The sequence below is a fragment of the Cnephaeus nilssonii genome (genome assembly GCF_951640355.1).
Source record: "Cnephaeus nilssonii genome assembly, chromosome: 10".
In the NCBI taxonomy this organism is placed as follows: domain Eukaryota; kingdom Metazoa; phylum Chordata; class Mammalia; order Chiroptera; family Vespertilionidae; genus Cnephaeus; species Cnephaeus nilssonii.
The window spans coordinates 10,171,097-10,198,287 of NC_137081.1; the positions used below are offsets into that span (position 1 = coordinate 10,171,097).

The window sequence follows — 27,191 nt, forward strand, 5'->3', positions numbered from 1 at the left end:
ACCACCCATCAGGGGACGTGGCCAGGGGGAAGCTCAGGATCCCAGCTCCCTTTCCCCACCAAGTCCCAATAACTAAATCTCTCAGATCTATCCATCCCCACTGGGATTCAGAGCCTCTCCTCCCCCCTCCACCCAGGGAAGTGGAGGGACAGACTCTCAGCCAAGTAGGGGGCCCAGTGGTCCTAAGGAGAGACTGGCTCTGCTCCTTTTGTTCGCTCACAGGAGGGGGACGCACGCCCTGTGTGCACAGAGGTTTCATCTGACAGCTTGATAGACCACATAAGGCTTTCGGCAAAGGCCTCTCGCCCCTGCCCTCCATGCATGAAGATAATGGTGAGGTGTGTGCCCCGGCACATTTCAGATCTTGGCTCCAAAGGCCCTCCCGCCTTCTGTTTTCTTCCTCCAGCTCAGCTTGCCCACAGGTTCCCAGAGACTCTTGGCAGCTTGCTCCCAGGAGAATGAAGTTGTGCGCTGCGTGGGAGGCAGTTAGACAGTGAGAGTGTTGCAGCCTCGTTAATGAGAGACAATAGCTCTTCTTAGAGCCATTAAGCTGCAGCTTCAGAGATGGGGAACCCCAATTAGAAAGGAGTGAGGGAAGAGGAAGGCCTGAGAGACGCCTGTAGGACAGATCCGTATCTTCGGTGGCTCTGTGGGACCCCTGCTGGGTGGAGATCTAACTGGTTGGGTTTAGCATCTCCTTTCCTCCTTATGGTAAGATATCCCAATGACTATAGAGCCAGCCCACGGTCATGACCCTTCAAAATACACACGTTGAAGGAGCAGGAAGAATTGTTGGGGAGAAGCATTTCTCCTTGAGTCCGTAGCTCAGATATTATAATCCAAGAGTAAGAAAGGAAATGATATTATTTAATTTCAGGGCGTCCTCTGTAAGTTTGGCTGCATTGTATGTGTGTGTGCATATGGATATTGGTATACAGCTGATGGCTCTCTTTTGTTCTGGCTTTCAACTGAATCACATCATGTTTACAGCAAGATAATAATCCTGGATTTTCCATGGCTCAGTCTCTCGGAGTGTTAGATCTTGAATTCATTAGCAGTCATCTCCCTTTAAATGTCAGATAACGTTTTAAATGCCAAGAACTTACGCAACACCTTCTGTGCAATTCAAATCAACTTTACCCCATTAGCTCATTAATCTTTATTGTTTCATTTACTGAAGGGAACGGCTTCCAGGTGTTTTTAGCAGGACATAAAAATATTAAAGTATGTCCAGGTGAAGGAAGGGGCTTTGACTTTCTGCTCAACATTTCACCCTTCCCTCCGTGTTGTGATCATCCCCACTACAGCATGCACATAAAAGAAACAAAAAAGCTCCAGGCATCTCTGATTTCTCCTACTTCCCCCATCTTCACCCTTCGGTCTAACTTTGTGTTTCCTTCTCCCTTCTACACCTTCAGAGGCCTTGACTTCTGTTCACTACTTATTCTGCAGTCTTTGCTCTCAAAATAGCCCAAAAGCTGCAAGTGTCCATTATGATGGCTCAGAAAACAGAGGGGTGCCTCGCATGGTCAGGGATGGGGCCCAGGAGGCTGGGGCAGAACAGGCAGACATCAGGAATTCTACTTTCCTTTTCAAAGAATCCCTGCTTGGTTCTACCTCTGAATAATCAGATACACAGACTGCTAAAGATAGATCCTTCCAGGAATGGCTCCTAATTGTCACCCAGCTCTCTGCTCAAATGTCACCTTCTCAGAGAGGTCTTTCCTGATCACCCAAAGGCAAGTCCCACCCCTTCTCCATCAACCTCCATCCTGTCATCATTTCATTGTCTTCTTAGATTTATCACTCCCTAAAATCTTGCATATTTATGTGTTTGCTTGTCTGACACATACACTATCACTCAGTAAATATCAATTTAATGAATCAATGAAAAACCACCCCTCAGTGGTTGAGCGTCGACCTATGAACCAGGAGGTCACAGTTCAATTCCCGGTCAGGGCACATGCCCATGTTGTGGGCTCAGTCTCCAGTGTGGGGTGTGCAGGAGGCAGCAGATCAATGATTCTCCCTCATCATTGATGTTTCTATCTCTCTGTCTCCCCTCCCTTCCTCTCTGAAATCAATAAAAATATATTTTTAAAAAATAAACAGCCCCAAAGCATAACTTTCTTTCCTGGTTCCAATTTTCTGACTTTTTCTCCTCTTCTCACTACCTCTCAGAATCCTCTTTATATATTTCATCTTTCCTTTCCTCCCATCTCCCAAACCCCCTTTCACTATCATTTATTTGTTAGAACTCTTGAACATAATAAGCAAACAGTACTTCACATTCCAGTGACAACAGAGCCTTCTCTGAAAACATTCCATTAAGCTAGAATTGATGGCCCCTAGATATTAGAGAGATGAGCCATATAGTCAAGAGAATTGTTTTATCAAAAGATTTATAGGCCAAGTGCTTTGAAGGGACTTTCTCAAAGCCTCCCAACTCCCCACTCTTCAATCTGAACCCCACATGAGGAGTTACAGTCATTCCAGCCGTTGGGACTGGTCTTGGCTATGGTGTTTGTCCTCCAGCCCAACACAAAATTGTCTCTTGGAGATAATGGAGAAATTTCCCTTAAATCAATATTGTCAGGTTCCTATTATTCCACCCAGTGATTCATGAATGATTTTGGAAGCTAGAAAGCTTGAAATGCTTTGCTGATTCTAGCTTGGACAAAATGTATTCATTTGATCTAGAAACAAGGGAAGGGCTATCTCACCCGGAGAAGCTAATCAGATATATGGCTGAGATTTCAAAAAAAAAAAAAAAGAAGAAGTGGATATGTGTTTGTCCGGAAAACTCTTTAATTCTAGCCATATTTCAAAACAAAGGAAAAGGGTGTGGATGTTCATTGGAATGATGGCTGTTTGTGGGGACCCACTAACCGTTAATTCATCATTAAGACTTAAAAGTAATATAAACGCTATGGGAGGGGATGTTTCTGACAGCCCAGAGAAACAGACTTCTGAGAGTGAGTCTCCTAGAAAATATGGAAATGATCAACTCCACGCCCAGGGTGATCTCACGGCACACTAATGTATGCAACCCCAGCAAGTCAGCCCTGACAGAGCACTTTCCTCCTGGGGATGAGGAGCCAGAGCCGCCAGAGGACAGGCCTCTGGAGGTGGGCACACCCTTCCTGTAAAGGCGTCTTCACTGGCCCTTTGCATTCGAACTGAGCTGGGCCATAACATGTAGCTTGTCCCCAATGCGATAGTGACTCTTTTGTTCAGCAAATATGTATCAAGTGGCCCTGGCTGGTTGCTCAGTGGTTAGAGCGTCCGCCTGCGAAATGAAGGGTCTCGGGTTCGATTCCGGTCAAGGGCACGTGCCTCGGTTGCAGCCTCAGTTCCCAGCCCTGGTCGGACACTGGCGGGAGTGCTCGGTGCCCTGGGATGTCATGAGCAGCACAGATGAGCCAGACCTGAGAAGGAACTGGAAGGGAGGGAGGAGTATGTTCCCAGGAGAAGGCAGGGCGTGCCTGATGGCCTTGTCCAGGAACTGAGCGGTCAGCATTGAGAGGAGCCCTTTGAACTCGCTGTTTCCGCAGTGAGGTAAGCACTTCCGTCAGAGAGCCCCACAGACCCTTCCTTCGCCCTCTGCAGAGCTCAAACATGGCTTTCTTGTAGGACCTTCCCTGGCAACCCTGCTTAAAACTGCAGCCTCCACTCCATTCCCAATACTCCTCGCGCCCCTCTTTGCTTTATTTTTCTTTACATCACGAATCACCTTCAGACATAGCTTATGGTCTACTCGCTTATTATCTCCTCCCTCTCGGTGGAATGCATGTGCAGTTTCATGGGGTGGCGCCTTCTGTCTGCTTCTTGCGCTGCCGTATCTGCTGTGCCGGGCATAGAAAATTCACTCAATAAATATCAGTGGAGTGACTAAATGAGGCAGGAAGGGTCTTGTGAACCTTTTTAGCCGGTTGGCCTTCATCCTGAGGGCAAAGGCCCTTGAAGGTCTTGAGCAGAGGAGGGACACTGGTTCGCATCTCGGAACGATCACCCATGATGCTGTAAAGGCTTGGGCTGGAAAGCAACTTCAGATCCAACTGGGTAGTGCATTGAAGCAGGGCACCATTTGCATGTTGTGGTGACAGGAGAAGGCATGGCCCCAAGACTGCCGAGCCCCTGGGACCTCCCAGACTCCTCTGTAAGCCTATTCTTCTTTCCCTCTCTGCTCGGTTTGTTCAAATGACTCTTCCTAACACGGCAAACATGTTTTACATTTGGAAATAAACCAGAACCTTGCTATAACTCTATTTGCTGCAAGACAGATTTAATAACCATCCAAGGAAGCTATACAAGTATCAAAACCATCTCATTAAGAAAGGAGCCTTGGGAAGATGGGGATTTCAACTGTGTGGCTTTGGGCGAGTTACTTAACCTCCCGGAGCCTCCGGTTCCTCATCTGTGAAGTGGGAACCAGAGTATCTGCCTCACAGGGTTGTTGTGAGGATTAAGTAAAGTGATTACAACCCCGGGACATGGTAAGGTGCCTCTCTCCACTTTCCCATTGCACCTGCGCCAGGTCTGAATTAATAACCAGTCTCAGGTTGTTCTGTGTACATATGGTCCCCTGTGTCTTCCCTGGTAAAAATAGGTGTTACTATTAGTGTTCCAACGATGAAAAATCGCTTTCTATAAATATTTGGGGATTTAGACTCACTCTGGTCGCACTGTGTATCATTCCTATGAAAGGTGGGCTCTCTGCTTCTCTTCACAGGCAGCCCTGCAGACCTTGGCGGCAGCAGCTCCGAAGGCAGGAGAGCCTCAACGTTGTGTACATAAAGGGCCGATATGTTCAAACAGAAAGGAATTTTACACGCGCACGCTGCACATCGACATGACACCGTTCCTGAAGGTGATCTCACACTGAGAGGACGAGGGGTTGTATAGACACACACGCAGGCGTTCCGGCTTAATACACTTCTGCATGGTACAAAACAGCCTCAGAAGTCCCTGAGAGTTCCTGCTTTATCAGAAGGGACAGAAAATAGGCAGCTTGTGGCAGATGAAGAAAGAACAAATTAGGACAGTAATCGCAGCCAGCCGCCAGGGACAAATCAGTTGGGTGTCTGGTTGGGATGGCGGGGGACAGGGAACAGAGAGGAGAAAGGATAACCTTGAACTTGAACCACCTCATACTAAAGCAGGCAAATATCATTCACTTTATCTTAATAGCAGTTCAAATAATCGTTACCGCTTTACCACTGTAACTTGGTAGACCTGATAGTCCTACGGTAGAGAAGACTAGTTCTTGGGTTAGCTATTTAGAAGTCAACTGCAAATCCTATTCCAGATGTCTCATCTTGTTTCCTACTCTCCCAAGCTCAGCTTCACACCTAGTGTAGGGTACTGAGTGCCTATTGTAGAGATGTCATTTGCCCACCTTTGCAATACTCCTTTCTGCCCAATTTAACACCGCACCTGGCACAGGGGAGGTGGCCAATACATGCCCCATACATTGATCCCCCTTTTCATCCCACAGCCCTCTGGCTTCGGGTCTTCTTCCTACCCATTCTTGCCCACCTAGGGGCTCGAGGAACTGGAAATAAATGACCATGGAGTAACAGACAGTCATCAGGAACCAAGCAAGGCTTGGGATGGAAGGGTCTCAGGTCCTTCATGCTACCCTCTAGAGAGGACAAAATCCCCGCCCTTGGATAAGAAGTGACTAGGAAAGACAGAAAGCAAATACACATGTTGCGGCTTTTAGCCAGTGCTGAAGACTGTCAGAGACTTTGCAGAGTCTTACCTCAGCTAAGCCAGGGTTCCTAACCTCAGCTAATCCAGGGTTCTCATGTTACATCTTCTCTGGTCAACTCCCGTCTCAGCTCTGCAAGGTGGGGCTTTGATTCAGAGTCCTGTATTTGCCCCAAATCTCTTCTCTGCATGGCTGGGCTCTGCTTTCCTGTTTCTTCTTAGATAGACACTTCCCTGCGGTGGCAAGATGACCACCGGCTTCTCTTTTCTAGATCATTCTAGAAATGAATCTCATTGATCCAACTTGGGTCACATGTCCATGCCCAAATGAATCAACATGGCCAGGGGAATGATTGGCCCAGCCTGGAACCACAGGGGCGAGGGGTGGGGAGGGGAGAAGTGTCTCAAAAAGGAAAGCAGGATCTTTAAAATCTGAATAAGAGAGAATGATTTGGGGGCAGCAAAAGATATTTGCTACAAGCATTCAAAATAATTGCCTTGATTTAGTATTTATTATATTAGTTTGGTAGGGCTACTATAACAACGTGCCATAGACTGAGCGGCTTAAACAACAGAAATTTATTTTCTCACAATTCTGGAGGCTGGAAGTCCAAGATCAAGGTGTTAGCAGGTTTGATTTCTTCTGAGGCCTCTCATTGGCTTGTAGATAGCCTTCTTCTCCATGTATCTTCACACGATCTTCCCTTTGGGGTTGTCGGTGTCCTTATCTCATGGTGAGTTAGGGCCCACTCTGATGATCTCATTTTACCACTTTAACAACGCTGTCTCCAAATGCAATGGACGTTAACATGTGAATTGTGTAGGAACATAATTCAGCCCAAAACACTGATATTAATGTAACCAGCCTTTTTTTTTTTTTTTTCTTGGCAAGTTTAGTTCTCCCCTTAGGGCTTGAAGAATTGTGGTTGGTACTTTCTGGGATGAGGTAACATCATCATTGTCACTGTTCATTCATTCAACCCTTAGTGAGCATCTCCTACCTAGTATGTGTCTGCGCTTGCTGGGCATTCGGGATACATCATCAGCAAACAAAACAGACTGAGATCCTTATCCTGCCCCAGGCAATGTGTACAGTATGTTAAAAGGTGATTATTGCTATGAAAGTGAGGTAAGGAGATATTTATGGAGCATCTAGAAACCGCAGAATTCAGAGTGAGGAATTTTACAATAATTTTTTGTGTAGTGTCCACAAGGCTTTTGTGTTGCACTTTTCGCTCAGCAATTTCGGCATCATATTATTATTACACACTCTATGATATACCATGTGCCGTATATATACACTACACATACTATACACCGTATTATAGAGAGAAAGGCACTGTCCTTCTGAAGGCCCCCTTTCCAGTCCACGCTTCCCAAGATACAGAAGTTGTAACTCAGCCTGCTTCTGTAGGGGACTCATGGAGCACACACTAAGCTTTCTGACCCCCAGACCAGTCCTTGCTCACAAGACCATAATGAAGGGGGAGATAACGAGAGACAAATGCTACCCAGTACAGTGCTGTGCAAAGGTGGGCCCAGGCTGTGATGGGAGAGACTCATCCCTTTCTTAGTTGTTAATGGGGAGTCCTCCTCAAATTTAAGAACCTCCTTATAACACTGAAGGCAACACTGTTAGCCCATTTTATAAGATAATCTTTTCAGGGTTAGATTTGGGGAAACATGATTGAGCCAGAGTAATCTAGGCTCACATAAAAACTGAAGCATGTTTTTTAATCTATTTTTGAAAAAGAAATGGTAATGGATGAATAAATTATAACAGATTTCCCCCACCCAAGAACTTTAATAAATTATCAGGGTTAGGGAGTGTGGGGGGGGGGGAATAGCAATAACACCAATTAATACTAGATATAGAATTGAATATGCTTATACTCCACATTGACATCAAAGGATAGGTACGTTATACCCAGAAGATGTGAAGAATCAAGAAAAGCTCCCCCTTACAGTCATCACACAGACAGGCATTGCTTGGTGCCCTCACACTTGAGGTAGAGGAGGAACCTGCCTGAAGTCAGGTTCAAGACTTTGAGCAGCATTCCCCAACACCCCACACACACCCCCTGTCTGGGGCCAGCCCCAGGTTTTACTTATGCAGGCAGGTGTGGGCACATCCCACCAGGCAGAGGGTGACTGCCCCTGCCATGGTGGTCGTGTGGGGGGAGGGACAGCATGGTTTCAGTGAGTGGAAGTAACAGGGAGATAATGTTTGGCTTCCAACGTTGCTCAGAGACGGAGGCGGCCCCTCAGGAGAGACGTTTCGGTGCCTGAAGTCCTTTAAACGTGCTTCCTTGGCCACGGACAGAACAGCTGTAGAGGGATAACAAGCTAGTTTTGCGATGCAATGATTCCAGGACACTGGAACAATAATATTGCAAGGAGGGGTATTCAGGGCATTGGGTCTATTACATTTCCTAAAGAAAGAGGCCCAGTAGACTCGTATCTATATTAAAGGATCGGACCGGGAGCGACCCTGAGGGGCCTTGTAACGTTTCTGGGACTCCACTTTCTCTTTAGGAAAATAAAGATAATAATACTGGGATCTCCTACCTGCCTCTCAACAGTGAGGCAAGAATTATATGAAATAGTCATTTTCAAAGAATGATTCACACCTATAAAGGATTCAATTTATAGAGGAGAAAGGAGCATGGATTGATCCCTGCTAAGAGCCAGGCCCCACACATACTGAACCTCATTTCATTTTCCCCACCTCCCTCTTGGTACATGTGCAGAACTCCACTGTGCAGATGAGGAAACTGAGAATTGGTGAGATGAGATGATGATTCGCAAGGCTGACAGCCAAGGAAACTAGGATTCAAAGCCACAAAACCTACAATACCTGATACTGACTGAGGAGGTCTACCTAGTCCGTTCCTGTGAAGAATTTAGTTGTATCCCTTTGTTCTGGCTTCAGAACCTGGGAGAGGAGGGGGGATTTAACATACCGTATTTTCTGGCGTATAAGATGACTTTTTAACCCAGGAAAATCTTCTATATGCCCAGTCGTCTTATACGCCGGAAAATACGGTATTTTAATCTTTTTAAAATATATTTTTATTGATTTCAGAGAGGAAGGGAGAAGGAGAGAGACAGAAACATCAATGATGAGAGAGAACCATCGATCAGCTGCCTCCTGCACGCCCTGACTGGGAATCGAACCATGACCTCCTGGTTCATAGGTTGATGCTCAATCACTGAGCCACACCAGCTGGGCAATCTATTTTAATCTTATTCACAAGATACCTTATAATTGTTCATAAACCAGTTTTTTAAAGAAAAAGCATGGGTTCTTTTTAATACCCATAAAAAGTTGTACTGTCTTGAAGTTGAAATTTTCAAATGAGATACTGATTTTCTCCCATCATTAAGAAGGTATTCAAATTAGTCTTTTAGATGCATTGCTACATGGTGTTACACAGAATTCCCTAATGTATTTTCCTACTTAAGCCTTTTAAGAAATCTGTACAATATTTATCACCACTCCCATTTCACAGATGGAAAGGCTGGGTTCAACAATAGGTCACAGAGCTGGCTCACAGTCAACCGGAGCCCCATGTCTGACTCTTGCACCCCATGCTCCTCCATCCTTCCCACAGTTCCTTACAAAAGCCTGCTATGGGCCTAGAAGTACCTTGCTCAGGTGGGGTGGTATGCCTGAGGGTAGACGGCAGGTGTAAGGTTCTCCAAGGACAGGTGAGAACTTAAGGTCACCAGGCCCACCCCTGTCATTTGAAGAAACTAAGGCTCAGAGGTTAAATAACTTGCATGTTCTGTGAGGCAAGAAGTGCAGGCGGGAGTCAGGCCTTCAGCCCAGGCCGTCGGACCCCCAGATCCGCACCCCAGCTGTCTTTCCGGGTTCAGTGCTGCAGTTTGTGTTTACAAAGTGTTTGTTTCTATCCCCACCCAGCCTGCCCCCTCCCCAGCCCTACAACACCACACAGCTGCCAGTGCACTTCTTAAATTCAGCTTAGTCATATCCCTGGTTTGCCTGAGGTTCCTCACCACGTCCCCATTAGCCTTCCTATTAAATCCCAGCATCAAAGATGTATTTCTTTTATAAATAGAAAAATATAACAAATGCAGGGTTTTTTTTAAAAAACTCCAAACTGCACCACCTAAGATCTGGCCCGTGTCTGAGCCCCACTGTCCACGCACTGCAGACACGTCAAACCACCCTCAAACCAGCACGCAGCTTCCTCTGCAGGAACTGCCCTGCCTGCCCTTCTCGGCAGGACTGCGCGCCAGCTCCACTGGTGACAAACCTTCCCCGGCCCGATTTAGCTTCGCCTCCTGAGGTCCTGCAGAAACCTGTCATGATCTGTCACAACAGTGACCACGCTGCATTGCAGCGGTTGAGATTTCTTGTCGTGTTTCTGTAAGTCAGTGAGCTTCTTACAAATAGGTCTTTCAGTTTGGTACCCCCGTGCCTAGCACAGTGCCTGGCACACAGCACACACTGAGTTGATGTTCCTGAGCTGAATGAGCAGATGAAGAGCAAATGACTTGGCCAGAAGAGCAGAGCTGGGATTTGAATTTCCTGACCAAGAATCAAACCAGCTTTGCTATTCTGGCCAAGTCAGAACTTTTGGTGCATGGGACAACACTCAACCAAGCCACACCAGCCAGGGCAAGACTATTTCTCTTTCTAACGGGGACTCACCAAAATATTATTTCCAAATCCCTGACTCTCTTCCTCCAACTTCCCATCTGTGAAATGAGGAGAATGTTTCTTGCCCCAGAAGGCTTGTAGCGGCCTATTGTTAAGATTCAAGGTTTATCCTCTTGGCTTCAAAATTCTTCCAAAGGGGGATGCTTATTTCTCCTTTTTAACCCAATTTCCTGTTCGATTAAAAGGATTTACTAGTATAAACAAGATTATTTTTTTTATTATTTAGCTTCTTCCTAGTCTTCTACCTTAGCACTTTAGTATGACTGAGGCAGGTTGTTCCTGCAATAATTTTTTTAAAAACCTTTCCATGTATCCAGGCGTGCATTTTTCACTGCACCAGGCCACATCTGCTTTGTCTCCACAAGCAGAAGTGCAAAAGAAAGAAAATTACTTACCTGCTCCAGCTTTTTTATGTTTGCCTGTCTCATAGCTACAAACACTAAGTTAGCAAGCGAGAAACACGACGGGTAAAAAGCCCTCCGGTGAGGGGGAGAAGGTCAAACAAATTAGCAGAAACTGAATTGTCTCTTCCCAACGCAGCGTGGGTATTTAGTAATAAACTGAAAAACCGATTGTCCCTAAAGGGGCTTCCAGGAGAGACTTCCAGGGCCCTCCACACCAGATTCCTTCCCTCCCTGCAGCTGAAGTGAAGCTGTGGACTAATCAGAGATCCGGGGCACGAAGGCCGAGGGCTGGTTCCTCAGACTCACGGGGCTCCCCTGGGGGCACTGGCTCTACCTGCCACATCTCCGGCCACTCCAGAGCCACCTTCCCAGCCCTTCAGAGAAGAGTCGTGATTCTCGACCCTGGCTGCGTATTAGAATCAGCCAAGAAGCCTTAAAGATGCCCGAGCCGCAGGAAGCCTGATTTTAATGTTTGAGGTTAGGTCCTGGAATCGTCTTTTTTAAAGCTCCGTGAAGGGTTCTAATACGCAGCCAGGACTGAGAGCCACGGTCATGCAGATCTGGACAGTGGAGTTGCAAGCAGCTTGTGCAACTCAGAGAAAGAAGGAAGAGGGAGTTAGATGTGATAAGGAACCCAATCCGTGATAATCCTGGACACTCCACAAAAGGCCAATCTCACCCTTTCGCTCCCTCCCTGACTTTAAACCCTCAGGGCCTTCCATGTGTTCCCAAGATAAAAACCAAAGTCCTTACCCCACCATCAAGGCCTGGGGGTCTGACTCCTCCCCACCCCTCCCACTTCTCTCCGTCTCTGCGCTCATCACACTGGTCCTCCCTCCCGTCCTTCCACCAGCTGGCCTTAGCCTATGACACTCTTCTCCCTGCCACCCCTCACCCCACCTCCACCCCCGTTTACACCTGTGAGTGCCAGGCATGGAGCCCTGCACAGGTGAGGGGGATGAGCCCTGCACAGGTGAGGGGGATGAGCCTCCCACAAGAGGATAACGAACCGAAATTGCTCGGCGCTGTGGCTTTTCAGGGCGGTTCACACTGTAGCAGACTTCCTGGGCGCTTACGTTAAAATAAGATGACATAAAAAAGAGAAGAAACAACTAAGAACATGGGCTTCCTTTGTACCAGAAGGCGTGGACTGCTGGAGTACTGGCACTTACTTGGCCTTCTGTGCTTCTGTTGTGTGCTAACCGAATAGGAAAGTGAAGATGAACCGGACTATCATGAAGAAGCAGGAGGACCCCTCAGAGGAGATCACCCAGACACCCAAGGTAGAGACACAGCGGGGCTGGGCTTGGGAATCCTACCACAGTGACTGCCAGGTGCAGCTGCCCTGCTCACGGGCGCTAATGGGAATGGCCCTTCCTTCTCCTCCCGGGTCGTGGGTTGGAGTCAGCACGCGGACCCAAGTGCTCAGTCTGACTCCGAGGGGTGCTTAGTGCATCACAAGCCAACTGATTGGTAATGACATGCTTTTACTTACTGAACGATTTCTTCCCTGCCGGTGGCTGCAGATGCATGGAAGAGAGTGGAGACTTGGGCGGGGAGCGGGGGGGGGGGGCGGGCGGGGGGGCCATTACAAAAAGGCCCCGCAGGCACCGCCACCTCTGTGTTTCCTGCTTTCCCGGGGGCTTGGACATGCAGGTGAGGGAGGTGCGGCTCCCGGCCTGGAGGGATCATACCCCGTCATCAGATGGGGAACAGCACCTGTAGAGACCCAGAGCTGCTAGAGGGTGGCCTCCTCCCAAAACGATGCTCCATTTCATGAAGATGATGATTCTAGGAACTACTGGGCCCGGAACTGGGCTTTTTGGCATAGTTCACACTCCCAGTCCCTGAGCGAGACGCTAAGCTCTTCCCTGGGGGGACCTGGGCGTGCTGCTGGGGGTCGCTGCGTCGTAGGCCAGGCTCAGGTAGCAGAGCTGCTCTCTCTCCTCCTTGCTTCTTGCAGGAGTGAAAGCACGCGTGGATGCAGGGCGGGCCCGCCTGGGTTCTGCTTGTAGTTTGCAGTACAAAGGCGTCCAGCCGGGGGAGCAAGTGCGAGCTGAAATCCTGCACTGCCCACTGAGCTATGCACCCAGGCCTGGGTGCGCCCACGCAGAAGGGCTCCTTTGCCCACGTGGCCCTCGAACTGGGGCGCCTTTCCCTAATTCACACCAGGTGCTCTGTTTAGGCTACAGCAGCGCTCTGGGCAGCTGAGTGGAGAGCATGGGCTCTGGAGTAGGGCTGCCTCCCCCTCAACCTCTCTGCCTCAGTGCCCCCTACTGAGGCTGACACCACAAGGCTGCCTGAGGAATCAATGAAGTAATTCGTGTACCTAGTCCTTTAGTGAATCTTCCTCTGGAGTTGGAGATCACAATGATTGCCAATCTGAAACGACACCACGGCTCTCCCTGGGGCATCTGGACCCCCGTGGGTGAGAGAGACCAGAGGAGCTTACGGGAGATGAATGTGCCCTCATGGATTTGGGGTTTCACCCTAAACCTGATCTATTTCTGTTTACATCTTATGCTATTACTTTCACTTGACATTCTAGACAAAAACAATTTTCATACTCATTTAACAAGGTTTCACTGCTCTGGATATGAGACAATACAATACTATGGTAGCCCCATCCCTGGGTTTGGTCGAGCTTTTAAGCGAGGTTTCTGCTAACACAAGCATCCTGCCGCCTCCATTTTCACAGCTGAGTGACAACAGCCAGGGAAACTCGCTCCAGGCCTCAGATCTTCCGCATCCTAAGTCCACGTGCGGAATGTGAACACGGGCGAGGCTCCCAGGTCCCCGCCAAGGGCAGTAGAGGTTAAACAGCGCAGAACATGGCCAAACCTGAGCAACAACCAAGTCAGTCAAACACAGTACCTGCCTCATGACAGCGGGGCAGGCTGCAGCTGAGCCCCATAAAGGTCATTCACACAGTCCTTAACGCAGCAAAGTGTCACTGCAGGACATTAAAGAAGGCATTTGCCTGTCAGGAACGATAAATGCTGCTGTTTCAAACGAATTTCCAATCTTTTAAAAATAGTGGGCGTGGAAGGGTTGGAGGGTACTGCTTAGGCAGCATTACGGTGATCACCAGCACGGATTACGGAGCCTGGTTCCCTGGGTTCAAATCCTAGCTCCACCACTTACTAACCGTGTGGCCTTGAGTAAGTTACTGAACTTCTCCGGGCTTTTCCCCCCATCATCTGTAAAATGGGCACACTGACAGTATTTACCTCATGTTGTGACATAAAGGAGTGAATGCGTCATGTGCTTATAAGAATGCCTGATGCAGAATAAGGACTCACAAAAGATTAGCTATCAACCTATTTCTTTAAGACTTCAATTTTAGTAGCCATGAATTGCACTTTGTCAGGAGGGACTTGCTCTAAGTTAGTAACGTGATGGTTTTTTTTAAAATATATTTTTATTGATTTCAGAGAGGAAGGGAGAGGGGAGAGAGAGATAGAAACGTCAATGATGAGAGAGACTCACTGATCAACTGCCTCCTGCACACCCCCTACTGGGGATCGAGCCCACAACCCAGGCGTGTGCCCTTGACCTGAATTGAACCTGGGACCCTTCAGTCCGAAGGCCCACGCTCTATCCACTGAGCCAAACCAGCCAGGATCATGATGATTTCTTTTTTTCTTTTTTAATATATTTTATTGATTTTTTTATAGAGAGGAAGGGAGAGGGATAGAGAGCTAGAAACATCGATGAGAGAGAAACATCGATCAGCTGCCTCCCGCACACCTCCCGCTGGGGATGTGCCCGCAACCAAGGTACATGCCCCTGACTGGAACCGAACCTGGGACCCTTGAGTCTGCAGGCCGACGCTCTATCCACTGAGCCAAACCGGTTAGGACCATGATGGTTTCTTAACTTTCCAAATCAGTCTCAGTGGGGTGGGGATGGCTCTGGGGGGACTGATTGAGTCATCTGTGTAAATCCTTTTTTGCTTAAATCCAGGTGTGGGTAGCAGGCCCAACCTGGGAAAGCAGCCTACCAGCCTCTGCATTCTGCGAAAGGTTACGTACTGGTTTATCTGATATGTACTGGTTTATCTGATTTTAGCCTCTCTGTAACCTTATGAGATAGAGTACATTATCCCTGTTTCACAGATAAGGAAAATGAGGCTCAGAGAGGTTAGGCAACCTGCCCAAGGTAACAGCCAGTAAATGGAGGAGCTGAGGTATGAACCCAGGTTCCTATGACTTCAAGCCGTTGGCTTTTTAAAAGAGCTGTAACTACATCCGTGTGTTTCTGCTTAGGAAATAGGTACAAAGTCAGAAACGTCACAAAGTTATGGCAGCAGTTTTTTAAGCCAGCATGAATCTGGGAGATTATTTAAAATCTCTAGAAATCATTTTATATTACAGATAAATGAAGTTGAGGTCTAGAGGTCAAGACAATTATGCAAATGGCAGCTAATTATTAAAACCAAGGCAATCAAAGTCTCTACTCAGTGTTTGTGGGTGTTTAGTTCAATTTAGTTTCGTTTTCATGGCCGTTGCTCAGGGGCAGTTTCTGCCCCCAGGAGTAAACCGCTCCAGAAGACACAAGTGTACTGACTGCCCAACCTGTGCAAAGAAGTGAGGGGTAGCCAGTGTTGCAAGGGTTTCTCTTAAAGCTGTGGAGAAAACAGAGACCAGAAGTGTGTGCTCAGAGGCCGCGCCCCTGCCCCTAGAATCTGCAGCCTGGAAGGTGAGACCACCACAGTGTCACCCCATGATGTTGGTCGGGGCTCCTCACTCCCTGAACTGCTCCGTGCGAGGCCTGCACAGTCACTGGACACGGCCAGGCTCTGCTATCTGGAGCCCTGGTACTGGGTTCAAAGAGCCTGCTGATTCTCAGCAACCCAGATGACCTACACGCTCCGTTGCTGCTTTATTTTTCCTTCCAGAAAGTTCTCCTCCAGAGCAGGAAGTGATGCCTCCTTAAGAATGTTTCTGGCCCTGGCTGGTTTGGCTCAGTGGACAGAGCGTCGGCCTGCGGACTGGAGGGCCCAGGTTCGATTCTGGTCACGAGCACATGCCCGGGTTGCAGGCTCCATCCCCAGGAGGGGGCATCAATGATTCTCTCTCATCATTGATGTCTCTATCTCTCCCTTCCTCTCTGAAATCAATAAAAATATATATATATTTTTAAATAGAATGTCTCTGGCTCGCTCCATCAGCCCAGGATGAGAACCCCAGGACACAGCTATTGCCTTTGATCCTGAAAATTCTCTTCACCTTCCAGGAAGTAAAGCTCACTTCTAATTTGACACCAAATTACTCAAAACCAAACAAGGACAATATAAAAAAGGAAACTTATAGACCAGTCTCACTTATGATCAAAGATGTAAAACTCCTATAAAATATTAGCCAATGCTTAAATCCTTAAGCATATAGATAGATAGATAGATAAAAATAGATAAATATATAGATATATAGATGTAATGACTGAATTCATTTTATCCCAGGAATTCAGAAAAGGTGATCTAACATTTGAAAATGTTTATGTAATTCACATCAAGAGGTGAAAGGGGAGCCCTAGCTGGTTTGGCTCAGTGGATAGAGCGTCAGCCTGCGGACTAAAGGGTCCCAGGTTCGATTCCAGTCAAGGGCACATGCTCAGGTTGCGGGCTCGATCCCCAGTAGGGGGCGTGCAGGAGGCAGCCAGTCAATGATTCCCTCTCATCATTGATGTTTCTATCTCTCTCTTCCTTCCTATCTGAAATCAATAAAAATATATATATTTTTTTTTGCCGAAACCGGTTTGGCTCAGTGGATAGAGCGTCAGTCTGGGTCTGCGGACTGGGGGGTCCCGGGTTCGATTCCGGTCAGGGGCATGTGCCTTGGTTGCGGGCACATCCCCAGTGAGGGGTGTGCAGGAGGCAGCTGGTCGATGTTTCTCTCTCATTGATGTTTCTAGCTCTCTGTCCCTCTCTCTTCCTCTCTGTAAAAAATCAATAAAATATATATTTTTAAAAATAAATAAATAAATAAATAAAAATATATTTTTTTTAAAAAGAAGAGGTGAAAGGGGAAAAACCTTAGGGTCACCTCAATAGATGCAAAAGGAAAAATAAATTTATAAAACACACCTATTATCATACTAGGACTAGAAGAAGATCCTGATTTTGACAGAGTATCTACCGCCTGGCTGGTATAGCTCAGTGGTTGAGTGACAACTTATGAATCAAGAGGTCAAGGTTGATTCCTGGTCAGGGCATGCTCAGGTTGCAGGCTTGATCCCCAGTAGGGGGTGTGCAGGAGGCAGCTGATCAATGATTCTCTCTCATCATTGATGTTTTTATCTCTCTCTCCCTCTCCCTTCCTCTCTGAAATCAATAAAAAATATATTTTTTTTAAAAATTATTTACCAAAAACTTGCAGTAAACATCACACTTCAATGGTAGAACTTTACAAGTATTCTCTTTAGAAACAGGACTAGGATAAGGATCCCTTGCTCATTGTTTCTATTTCAACACTGTACCAGCACAATAGGGAAAGGAAAAGGATAGGGATGAAAAGAAGGAATTAACACTAACATCATTCCCAATAGTATTACTTACATGGAAAATCCGAGGGCCTCTACAGAGATAAGCTATTAAAAGACAAACCATTAAAAGACCCCAAAATTCAGCAAGATTACTAAATGTAGATCAATAAATAAAAATCATTGGTGGGAAAAAGTGTTTTAAAACATAAAGCATGATTCATAATGCAGTTTTGAAATAATTGTTATTATGGAAAACCCCAAACATACACAAAGGTGAAGAGAACAGTACAATGAATCCCATGTCCCCATCTCCTGGCCAATATTGTTCACCTACATCCCCAACTCCTTCCTCCTTTCCATGTTATTTCTAAACCAATTCCAGGCTCATATCCTTTTACCCATACACACCTGAGTACGTATCTCTAAAAGATAAGAAAAGACTCTTTTGACATAACCATAGCAATACAGTATCACTATTGCGTCTAAGAACTAGAATTATTCTTTCATGTACTTGAATATTCAGTCAGTTTTTTCCTTGTTCTAATTGTTCCACAATTGTTACAATTGTTTTAGGATTCATTTGCAATGGGTTATATGACCTTTAAGTCTCATTTAATTCCTAGGTTACCCTCCATTCCTGCCCGCCCCCCTTCTAGTTTATTTTTAGGAAATTGAGTCACTTGTTCTGTAGAGTTTCCCTCAATTTAGATGTTGCTGATTGCATCCTCGTGGTGTAGGTTCACGGGTTTCTCTGTCTTCTGTATTTCCTTTAAGTTAGTACTTAGATCTAGAGACGTGGTCACAGACAGGCTTGGTTTTTCCTTTTGGCAAGTCCACTTCATGGAGGGCGTTGTGTTCTTCCATCAGGAGACTTAATATTTGCTTGTCTCTTCGTGATGCCAGCCGTTACTTATCCTTTCATCCATGAGAGGCTGCAAAATAGTGATGGTGAAATTCTGCCGTTCTTTCTTCGCTTATTATTTGGGAAACTCTTACAAAAAGAAACTTCCCTCTTCTACTGTTTAGTTATTCAGTGGTACAGTTTATGTAGGAAGGCAGGAAAAATGTAATTTTTAAATATAATGCTATATATATATATATATACATATATATATATATATATATATATATATCTCCTAGCAATAAATCTAAAAAAGGGCATGTCAGTTTCATGAAGAAATGATAAAATTGTATTAAATTAAATAAAAATAGACCTGAATATGTACAATTTTCTATATAATGCTATATACTAGTATAATGTTCATAGATAGGAAGATTCACTATCATAAAGATGACAATTCTCCCTAAATTAATCCATAAATTCAATGCAATTCCCATTTTTTAAATATTTTTTATTGATTTCCGAGAGGAAGGAAGAGGGAGAAAGAGATAGAAACATCAATGATGAGAGAGAATCATTGATCATCTGCCTCCTGCACACCCCACACTGGGGACTGAGCCTGCAATCTGGGCATGTGCCCTGACCGGGAACTGAACCGTGACCTCCTGGTTCATAGGTCAATGCTCAACCACTGAGCCACACAAATTGGCGGGGCACAATTCCAATTTTTAAAATGCCCCAATAGGGTTTGTGGTGGAACATGGTACGTTGATTCCGAAAGTCATAAAGAGGGGTCAAAAATGCCAATATGATGTTGAAGAAAAGCGAAGTGGAAGAGTTTGCTCAGCAAAAATATTAAAATTTACTTTAAAGCTAAATGATATTGCTTAGAGACAGACAAAAGAGTATAGAGAATCCAGGGGGGAGGCGGGGAATGCACTCACATATAGCAAAAGTGGCATTATAAAACAGTGGGGAGGGAAAGGGCTGTCTCCAGGAATCAGGACGCTCCTTTCCTAAAAGGAGGCCCCTCACCTGACCTGCTTCAGGGAGAACAGGGACGTGAGAGTCCTTTCTGTGCCCGCTGTTTCTCAGGGTCCTTCAGCTTAAAATATTCCATACGCCAAGGTGACATATTTTGGAATAGCATGTTTTGAACCCTGTCAACTGGTAAGTACCAAGTTTAAGAGAATGGTTATCTCTCGGGGAGAGAGTGAGGGAAGTGACATGTATGTGATAGCATGAAGTCTTGGACTATTTATTTATTTATTTGGGGAAAATGTGAATCAAATATGGCAAAATGTTAAGATTTCACAAAGTTAGCTGCTGAGTACATGGGTAATCATGATGCAGTATTTTTTTCTATACTCTGCCTTCTTAAAATATTTTACAGATTTTTTTTTAAAAACAGTGAAAAGTTGTAAATTTAATTCAAAATACTGCTTTGGTTTATTTCAGAACTTCCTAAATATTAGGTTATTTTACTCGAGAGAGAGAAAAAAATCACCTTGCTGTGGTTCCCATCCCAAAACGGACAGGGTTTCAAATTCTAATCAAAATGGTGAGATGACGCCAGTGTAGAACCTCAGCTCTTGGTCAATACAAACGCGCCCTCTGCTGGTCCTATCACGCCCTGTTCAAAATAGCTGTGGGGGGCAGCGGATGGCCAATGACACAGCTTTTTCTGAGCCAGCCATGCTAAAGAAAGACACCCTCACAGGATTCCCCTTATCACGAAAATACTGTAATAAGCTCTCATGTAATATGACATGCCATTCAAGACTAATTCCAAGATACAACTTCAGTCAACTTCTCAGTTTTCTCAACGACCTTGTGCATTAAGTCTTGTCCCCACTCCGAAGCCTGGAGCTTGGTGTATATGCCACCCTTAATGTGTGGGAATGGCAGGAGGAGGCCCAAGTTGAAAAGAGGCTCTGGGGTGGGGGGCACTGGGACAACAATTGAACACGGGAAGATGGATTAACTGTATTATTAAGAGAATGATGATGGCAGGGTGAACTTTGTCTTTTCAAATCTTTCTTTAAATTACAATACCTTTAAATAAAAGTGAGAAGAAGTAAATTAATTTGTGCAAGCATCTATTGCTCAAAGAGAATGAGGAAAAAACTGGTATTGAATATTAGAGTTTGATCTTCAAAAAGATTTTTAGTGTTAGTTTTGTTTTGTTTGCTGTTAACATCCATCTTCCCCACCAGACCTTAAGCTCCCTGAGACCAGGGTGTGTGTCCGTCCTACTCACCACTGTATTCCCAGCACCTAACGCAATGCTGGCATGTAGTAAGTTTTTCACAGACAAGTGATAAATGAAGGAATGAATGACCATTTCCTTGGACTATAAATTGGTACAAATTCTCTGGAGAACAATTTGGCAGTAGTCGTTGTTCCTTAAAGACTGTACATCCTGTAATACTCATAGATGTGGACAAAAAAGTAAGCCTTGTAATAATAAAAAATATGCTATGCAAAGTTCTTCATAGTTATAACAAACTAGAGGCCCAGTGCATGAAAATTCATGCACTGGAGAGGGTGTCCTTCAGCCGCCCGGCCTGCCCCCTCTCACAGTCGGGAGCCCTCAGGGGTGGGAGGTGACCCAGCGATCAGAGGAAGGCGATACCCCCATCACACCTCTGCTGCTGCCACTGCCAGCAGTGCAAGCCTCGGCCGGCCCTGGTTACCTGAGCCTCGGGCGACCCTGGGCAGCTGGGCAGCCGCCATCCAAGGCTTGCCTGTGCCTCAGGCTGGCCCTGGGCAGCTGGGGGATGAGGGGACTGGGGGACTATGAAGGCAGGTGCGCAGAGCAGCCAGGCCTGCCTGGGGACGGGCCCGGCCTTGCTGCACACCTGCCACCCCAGCGAGGCTGAAGGGACTGGGCACCGCCATCTTGTGGCTGTGGGCACCACCATCTTTGAGGGTGTGGCAGTCAATTAGCATATTCCCTCCTTATTGGCTGTGGGCACCGCCATCTTTGCGACAGCGTGAGGGTCAATTAGCGTATTCTCTCTTTATTAGATAGGATGTGAAACAATCTGAATTTCAAAAATTACATGTTTGGTTTTAGTCATTTATAGTACATCCATATGATGAAATGCTGTGCTGCTATTAAAATCATTTCTAAGAATATTTATGATACAGGAAAGTACAATAACATAAAAGTACATTAAAATGATATATACACTATTTTATCAATTCTATTAAAATATTAGTCTCTTGGGGGAGATAAGAGATCAATCAAAGGACTTGTATGCATGCATATAAGCATAACCAATGGACGCAAAACTCTGGGGGGTGAGGGCATATATGGGAGTGGGGTGGGGGGGGGCAATGGCAAGATATGTACACATATAATACCTTAATAAAAAAAATTGGAAAAAATAAAAAATAAAAAAATAAAAATAAAATATTAGTCTATAATTCGTATATGTTCATAAAAGTAAATATGCCAAAATCTCTACAGTAGTTGTATAAAGGCAGAGTGATCATGGGTGTTTTTGTTTATTTTTACCAGGTGCCAGCACTGTTTTAAGCACTTTATTGTATTAATATATATTTTGTTAGGCTTTTAGCAGCTTTATCCAGAGATGATTAACATACATAAATGGAACCTATTTAAACTGTACAATTAGATAGGCTTCGTTGTGTTAAATATTACGATTTATTTTTTTTCTGCAAAGATTTTAATGCACAATGGGAGAAAAGGGAGACATATGTGACACAACAATAAAGATTTTTTTTAAGATTTTAATGCAGTCAACTTTGCTTTTCCTTACATTTTAATTTTGTATAATTACAAAATTGTCTGTCATTGAAACATTAAACATTGCTATGATTTTGAGTTTTTCCCAGTTTTGTAAGGATATAGACATATAACACTGTATTCGTTTAAGTGAATAACATAATGATTTGATATATGAATATATTGCAAAATGATTACCACAATAAGTTTAGTTAGCATACATCAGTTCATATAGTTAACAATTTTTTTTCTTGTGAGGAGAACTTTTGAGATTTACTATATAAGTTTTGATATATGTATACACCCATGAAACCACCCACCACAATCAAGATAAAACATTTATCACTCCCAAACATTTCTCATGCCCACCCCCTCCAGCCTCCCTCATCCCCAAACACTGATCTGCCTTCTGTCGCTATAGGTTCATTTACTTTTCTAGAATTTTATGCAAATGAATCATACCATATGTACTCTTTTTTGTCTGGTTTCTTTCACCACATAATTCTTTTGAGATTCATCCATGTTGTTGATTGCATCACTACTTCATTCCTTCTTACTGCTGAGGAGTATTGCATTGTATATACACACCAGTTTGTTCATCATTCCCCTGTTGATGGACATAGGGCTGTTTCAAGTTTTCAATTATTACAAATGAACGATTACTATGCACATTTGTGTACAAGTCTTTGTATAAACATAGACTTTCAGTTCTGTTGGATAAAATACCTGGAAGTATAATGGGTAGATGACATGATATATATAATATTTAATTTCTTAGAAAACTGTCAAACTATTTTCCTAAGTGGTTGTACCATTTTACATTCCAACCAGCAGTGTATGAGAATTCCAGTTCCTCTGTGTCCTTGTCAACTCTTTGTAGTCAGTCTTTTTAATTTAATTTAATTTTTTAATATATTTTATTGATTTTTAACAGAGGAAGGGAGAGGGATAGAGAGTTAGAAACATGAGAGAGAAACATCCATCAGCTGCCTCCTGCACACCTCCTACTGGGGATGTGCCCGCAACAAGGTACATGCCCTTGACTGGAATCGAACCTGGGACCCTTTAGTCTGCAGGCCGACACTCTATCCACTGAGCCAAACCGGTTAGGGCCAGTCTTTTTAATTTTAGTCATTCTGATAATTATGTGTGTGTGTGGGGGGGGATTCTTCTTTATGCTTTTTCGTGTTTTCCTAATTTTTTGCAATAAAATATATCTTCCATCATTTAAAAATTGTTTACAGTAACTAAAACAAAAACTGCCCGATAGTCCAATATGAAGTCTTCGTCTAGAGATTCTTCTCATTTTAAAAGAGCTACACAGTATGGTCTTTGGCGTCCCCAGCAAAGAGTACCAACTGTGTGACCTGCATGAGCCTTCCTCCTGCAACAATATTTGTGGGGTTTCTTAATCAATTTTCTTTTAAATATTATCACCACACAGGGCTTTAAGAAAAATACAAGTACACATAAACCTTCCAACCTATTTTTTCTATTTTATCCTCCATACCTTATTCATCTACATACATATTTTACAGAATTCTAACATACTATAGTTTATATTTTTTGTCATTGTATCATATCTTCCATACTGCTCATTTATTTTGCAACCATAATTTTAAATGTCAAATCAATGCATCATAAGTTACTTCCCTAATCTCCCATTGTTGAGCTGTTTTTAATTTTTTGCTATTAATAATAAAGTTGTAATAAATGAGGTGGCACAGAAGGCTATTCCTTTGAATGATTTCCTGATGATAAATACCCAGGAGTGAGATTCCTAATCAAAGACCATGTCTCTGGTTCTTGATACATACTTTCCCAAAGGGTTTTACTAATTTTAATGTCATGTGCCAGCACTGATTTCTGCAGTATTTGCTAATGTCCTAGGTATAACTTCTCTCACTGTTCTAATTTGCATGCTGTCGACTACTTACCAGGTAAACATTTTCCCATGTTTGGGATCACTGACCGTTGTCCTTTGCTGATGAAGGGTGCTCTCTGTTTTCACAGACCCAGAGCCAAGGAGTGTGACCTTGGACCCTCTCAGCGCTTCCTGGGCTGAAAACATCCAGAGGCCTAAGGCAGACACTGCCCAAAAGGCGTAAGTGTTCAGAGTTGGAATGACGTGGACCTCTCTGCTTTTATTTTGTTTTTAATACATATTTTATTGACTTCAGAGAGGAAGGGAGAGGGAGAGAGAGATAGAAACATCAACGATGAGAGAAAATCATTGATCAGCTGCCTCCTGCACGCTCCACACTGGGAATGGAGCCTGCAACCCTGGGCATGTGCCCTGACTTGGAATCGAACCGTGACCTCCTGGTTCAGAGGTTGACACTCAACCACTGACCCACACTGGCTGGGGTTGGGTTTTTTCCTTAATTCACTTTGTTTCTGTTTCTTCTAAAGATCCTCAGCTGATAGCATACTCTGACAGTCAGAATTAAACTGCTGTCTGAAAAAACAAAGATTCTTGGGAGGACTGTATGGTGATGTGTTTCCTATTTAAACCACACTCTTTGGGTGGGTGGGTGATGAGTGACATTTCACTCTAACAGTGTGGAAGCAGCTTTCTCCATTTGTCTCTTTAACTGAGATCTGCAGATATGCCTAGGAAGCTGAGGTCTGTCCATCCACCCGGGTTTCTCCTCCAGCATTCACCCAGCTCTAGGTAAAGTAAATGACACTGGTAATACTAACACTAAAATATATTAAGTGCTTCCTCCATCTAGAATTGGAACCTACTGTGGCTTCTCCTGAGCCTCCGAGACTTGAGAACCTGCCTCCCCTGCCTGGTGGGGTAGGCATTCCCTCCTGAGTCAAAAAGGCTTTGTGGGAGAACAACCAAGATGGCGGCATAGGTAAACACCTGTACTTGCTGCCTCTCACAACCACATTAAAACTACAACTAAAAGACAAAACAAATATCATCCAGAACCATGGGAAAGCTGGCTGAGTGAAAGTTCTACAACTAGAAGTAAAGAATAAAGCGCATTGAGGCTGGTAGGAGGTGCAGAAGTGCAGGGGTGTGGAGGCGCGTACAAAACGGGCTGGCAACTGGGAGCGCTATCGGTTGTTTTCTATCGGGAGGGAGATACAAGCTCCTGATTGCCCTGAACTCTGGGGACCCAGACTCATATGGGGAGAAACTGGACTGTCTGGCATCAGGCCAGAACACGAGGGCAACTTTCTCTCAGAGGTGCTCGCAGTGATCATTGTTCCTGCACGGGGCTGTGGGACACAGAGACCCTGGGACCTCTCCAGGGCAGGGCTAACTGGCAGCCATTGCTGTTTGCTCCACCCTCGTGATTCCCTGAGACCCCGCCCCACCCAATTTACAACCCCACCCAAGCTGTGTGCAGCGGCTTTTGCATATGAATGGCCTGTCCTTTTGCAACCTAAAACCTAACAAACTGCAGCTGGGTCAGAGAGCTCCAAAGCTTCCAAAAGGCCTAAGGCCCGGCAGCAGCAGCCTGCCTTGCTTCACAGCTGCACCTCATCTGGGCACTTCCAAACCCCAAAGAGGAGGAATCTTCAGATCTCTCTGTAGCTCCTGCTGGGTGGCCTTAGGCAGTGGCTGACTTTGCACCTCCTTGGAGATCCAAAAGCCAGTGTATCCAGTGGTCAGAGTGAGACCATCCAGATTACAACTCTTCACACTCAGGGGGCAGACTCAGTGAGCGCCAAAGCCCTACTGAAGTAAGTCTTGCCTCATAAGGGTGTCTCCAGCACAGCAGTTCTCCCACTGTAGACACAGCTGGTCCTCACCGCCAATTGGCCTGGAGGTCAATTCCTCCCAGTGAAACCAACAGCAATCAAGGTTTAACTACAACAAGACTGTGCACACAGCCCACAAACAGGTGCACCAAGAGTGTCCACCTCAGGTAACTGGGGAGGCTGAGCCACTGGGCCCTATAGGACACCTAGCACACAAGGCCACTCTATCAACAGAGGGAAGCAGCCAAAATGCGGAGACAAAGAAACAGGGTCACAAATAAAAGAAATGGAGGAAAGCAAACTACTGGATATAGAGTTCAAAACCATGGTTATAAGGTTATTCAAGAATCTTCTAGAAACCTCCAAGAAATTAGTGAGACCCTCAAGGATATGAAAAAGGACCAATTAGAAATTAAGCATACACTGACAGAAATAAAGAATAATATACAGAGATTTAACAGCAGACTAGAGGATCCCAAGAATCAAGTCAAAGATTTGAAATACACCCAACCGAAAAAGAAAAAAACACCCAACCGAAAAAGAAAAAAAGAATCCAAAAATATGAAGATAGAGTAAGGAGCCTCTGGGACAACTTCTAGCATACCAACATCTGAATTATGGGGGTTCCAGAAGAAGAGAGAGAGCAAGATATTGAAAACCTATTTGAAGAAATAATGACAGAAAACTTGCCCTACCCAGTGAAAGAAATAGACTTACAAGTCCAGGAAGCGCAGAGAACCCCAAACAAGAGGAATCCAAAGAGGACCACACCAAGACACATCATAATTAAAATGCCAAGGGCAAAAGACAAAGAGAGAATCTTAAAAACAGCAAGAAAAATACAGTTAGTTACCTACAAGGGAGCACCCATATGACTGTCAGCTGATTTCTCAACAGAAACTATGCAGGCCAGATGGGAGTGGCAAGAAATATTCAAAGTGATGAATAGCAAGAACCTACAACCAAGATTACTTTACCCAGCAAAGTTATCATTCAGAATTGAAGGTCAGATAAAGAGCTTCACAGGTAAGAAAAAGCTAAAGGAGTTCATCACCACCAAACCAAGATTATATGAAATGCTGAAGGATATTCTTTAAGAAGAGGAGGAAGAAGAAAAAAGTAAAGATAAAAATTATGAACAACAAAGTGACAACAAATACATATCTATCAACAAATGAATCTAAAAATCAAGTGAATAAAAAAATCTAATGAACAGAATAAACTGGTGAATATAATAGAATTAGGGTCATAGAAAGGGAGTGGACTGACAATTCTCAGGGAGAAGGGGTGTTGGGGGTGCGGGAAGAGATTGGACAAAAATCTTACACCTATGGATGAGGACAGTGGGTGGGGTGAGGGCATGGGGTGGGGTGGGAACCGGGTGGAGGGGAGCTATGGGGGGAAAATGAGGAACAACTGTAATAATCTGAACAATAAAGATTTATTAAAAAAAAAAAAAAGGCTTTGTGTTCCCTAGCAACAAAGGGAGAAGGGCACTTGGATGGAGAGGCAGCTCTCTGAAGAATTCCGGTTTTTTACTTTTATATCTCATCTTTTTCCAAAATGGATTTAAAGTGCTTCCAACAACAA

At 44.8% G+C, this 27,191-nt stretch overlaps 1 protein-coding gene across 1 annotated transcript in view; it reads left to right on the forward strand.

Annotated features, from left to right (window-relative positions):
• The window catches only part of KIAA2012, a gene marked incomplete at its 5' end in the record, with an annotated part of 95,840 nt that overhangs the window by 55,569 nt on the left and 13,080 nt on the right, over positions 1 to 27,191 (forward strand). Inside the window, 3 exon segments of the mRNA XM_079783093.1 lie at positions 4,733 to 4,870; positions 12,014 to 12,086; positions 14,770 to 14,833. Coding sequence (XP_079639219.1) covers positions 4,733 to 4,870; positions 12,014 to 12,086; positions 14,770 to 14,833 — 275 coding nt within the window.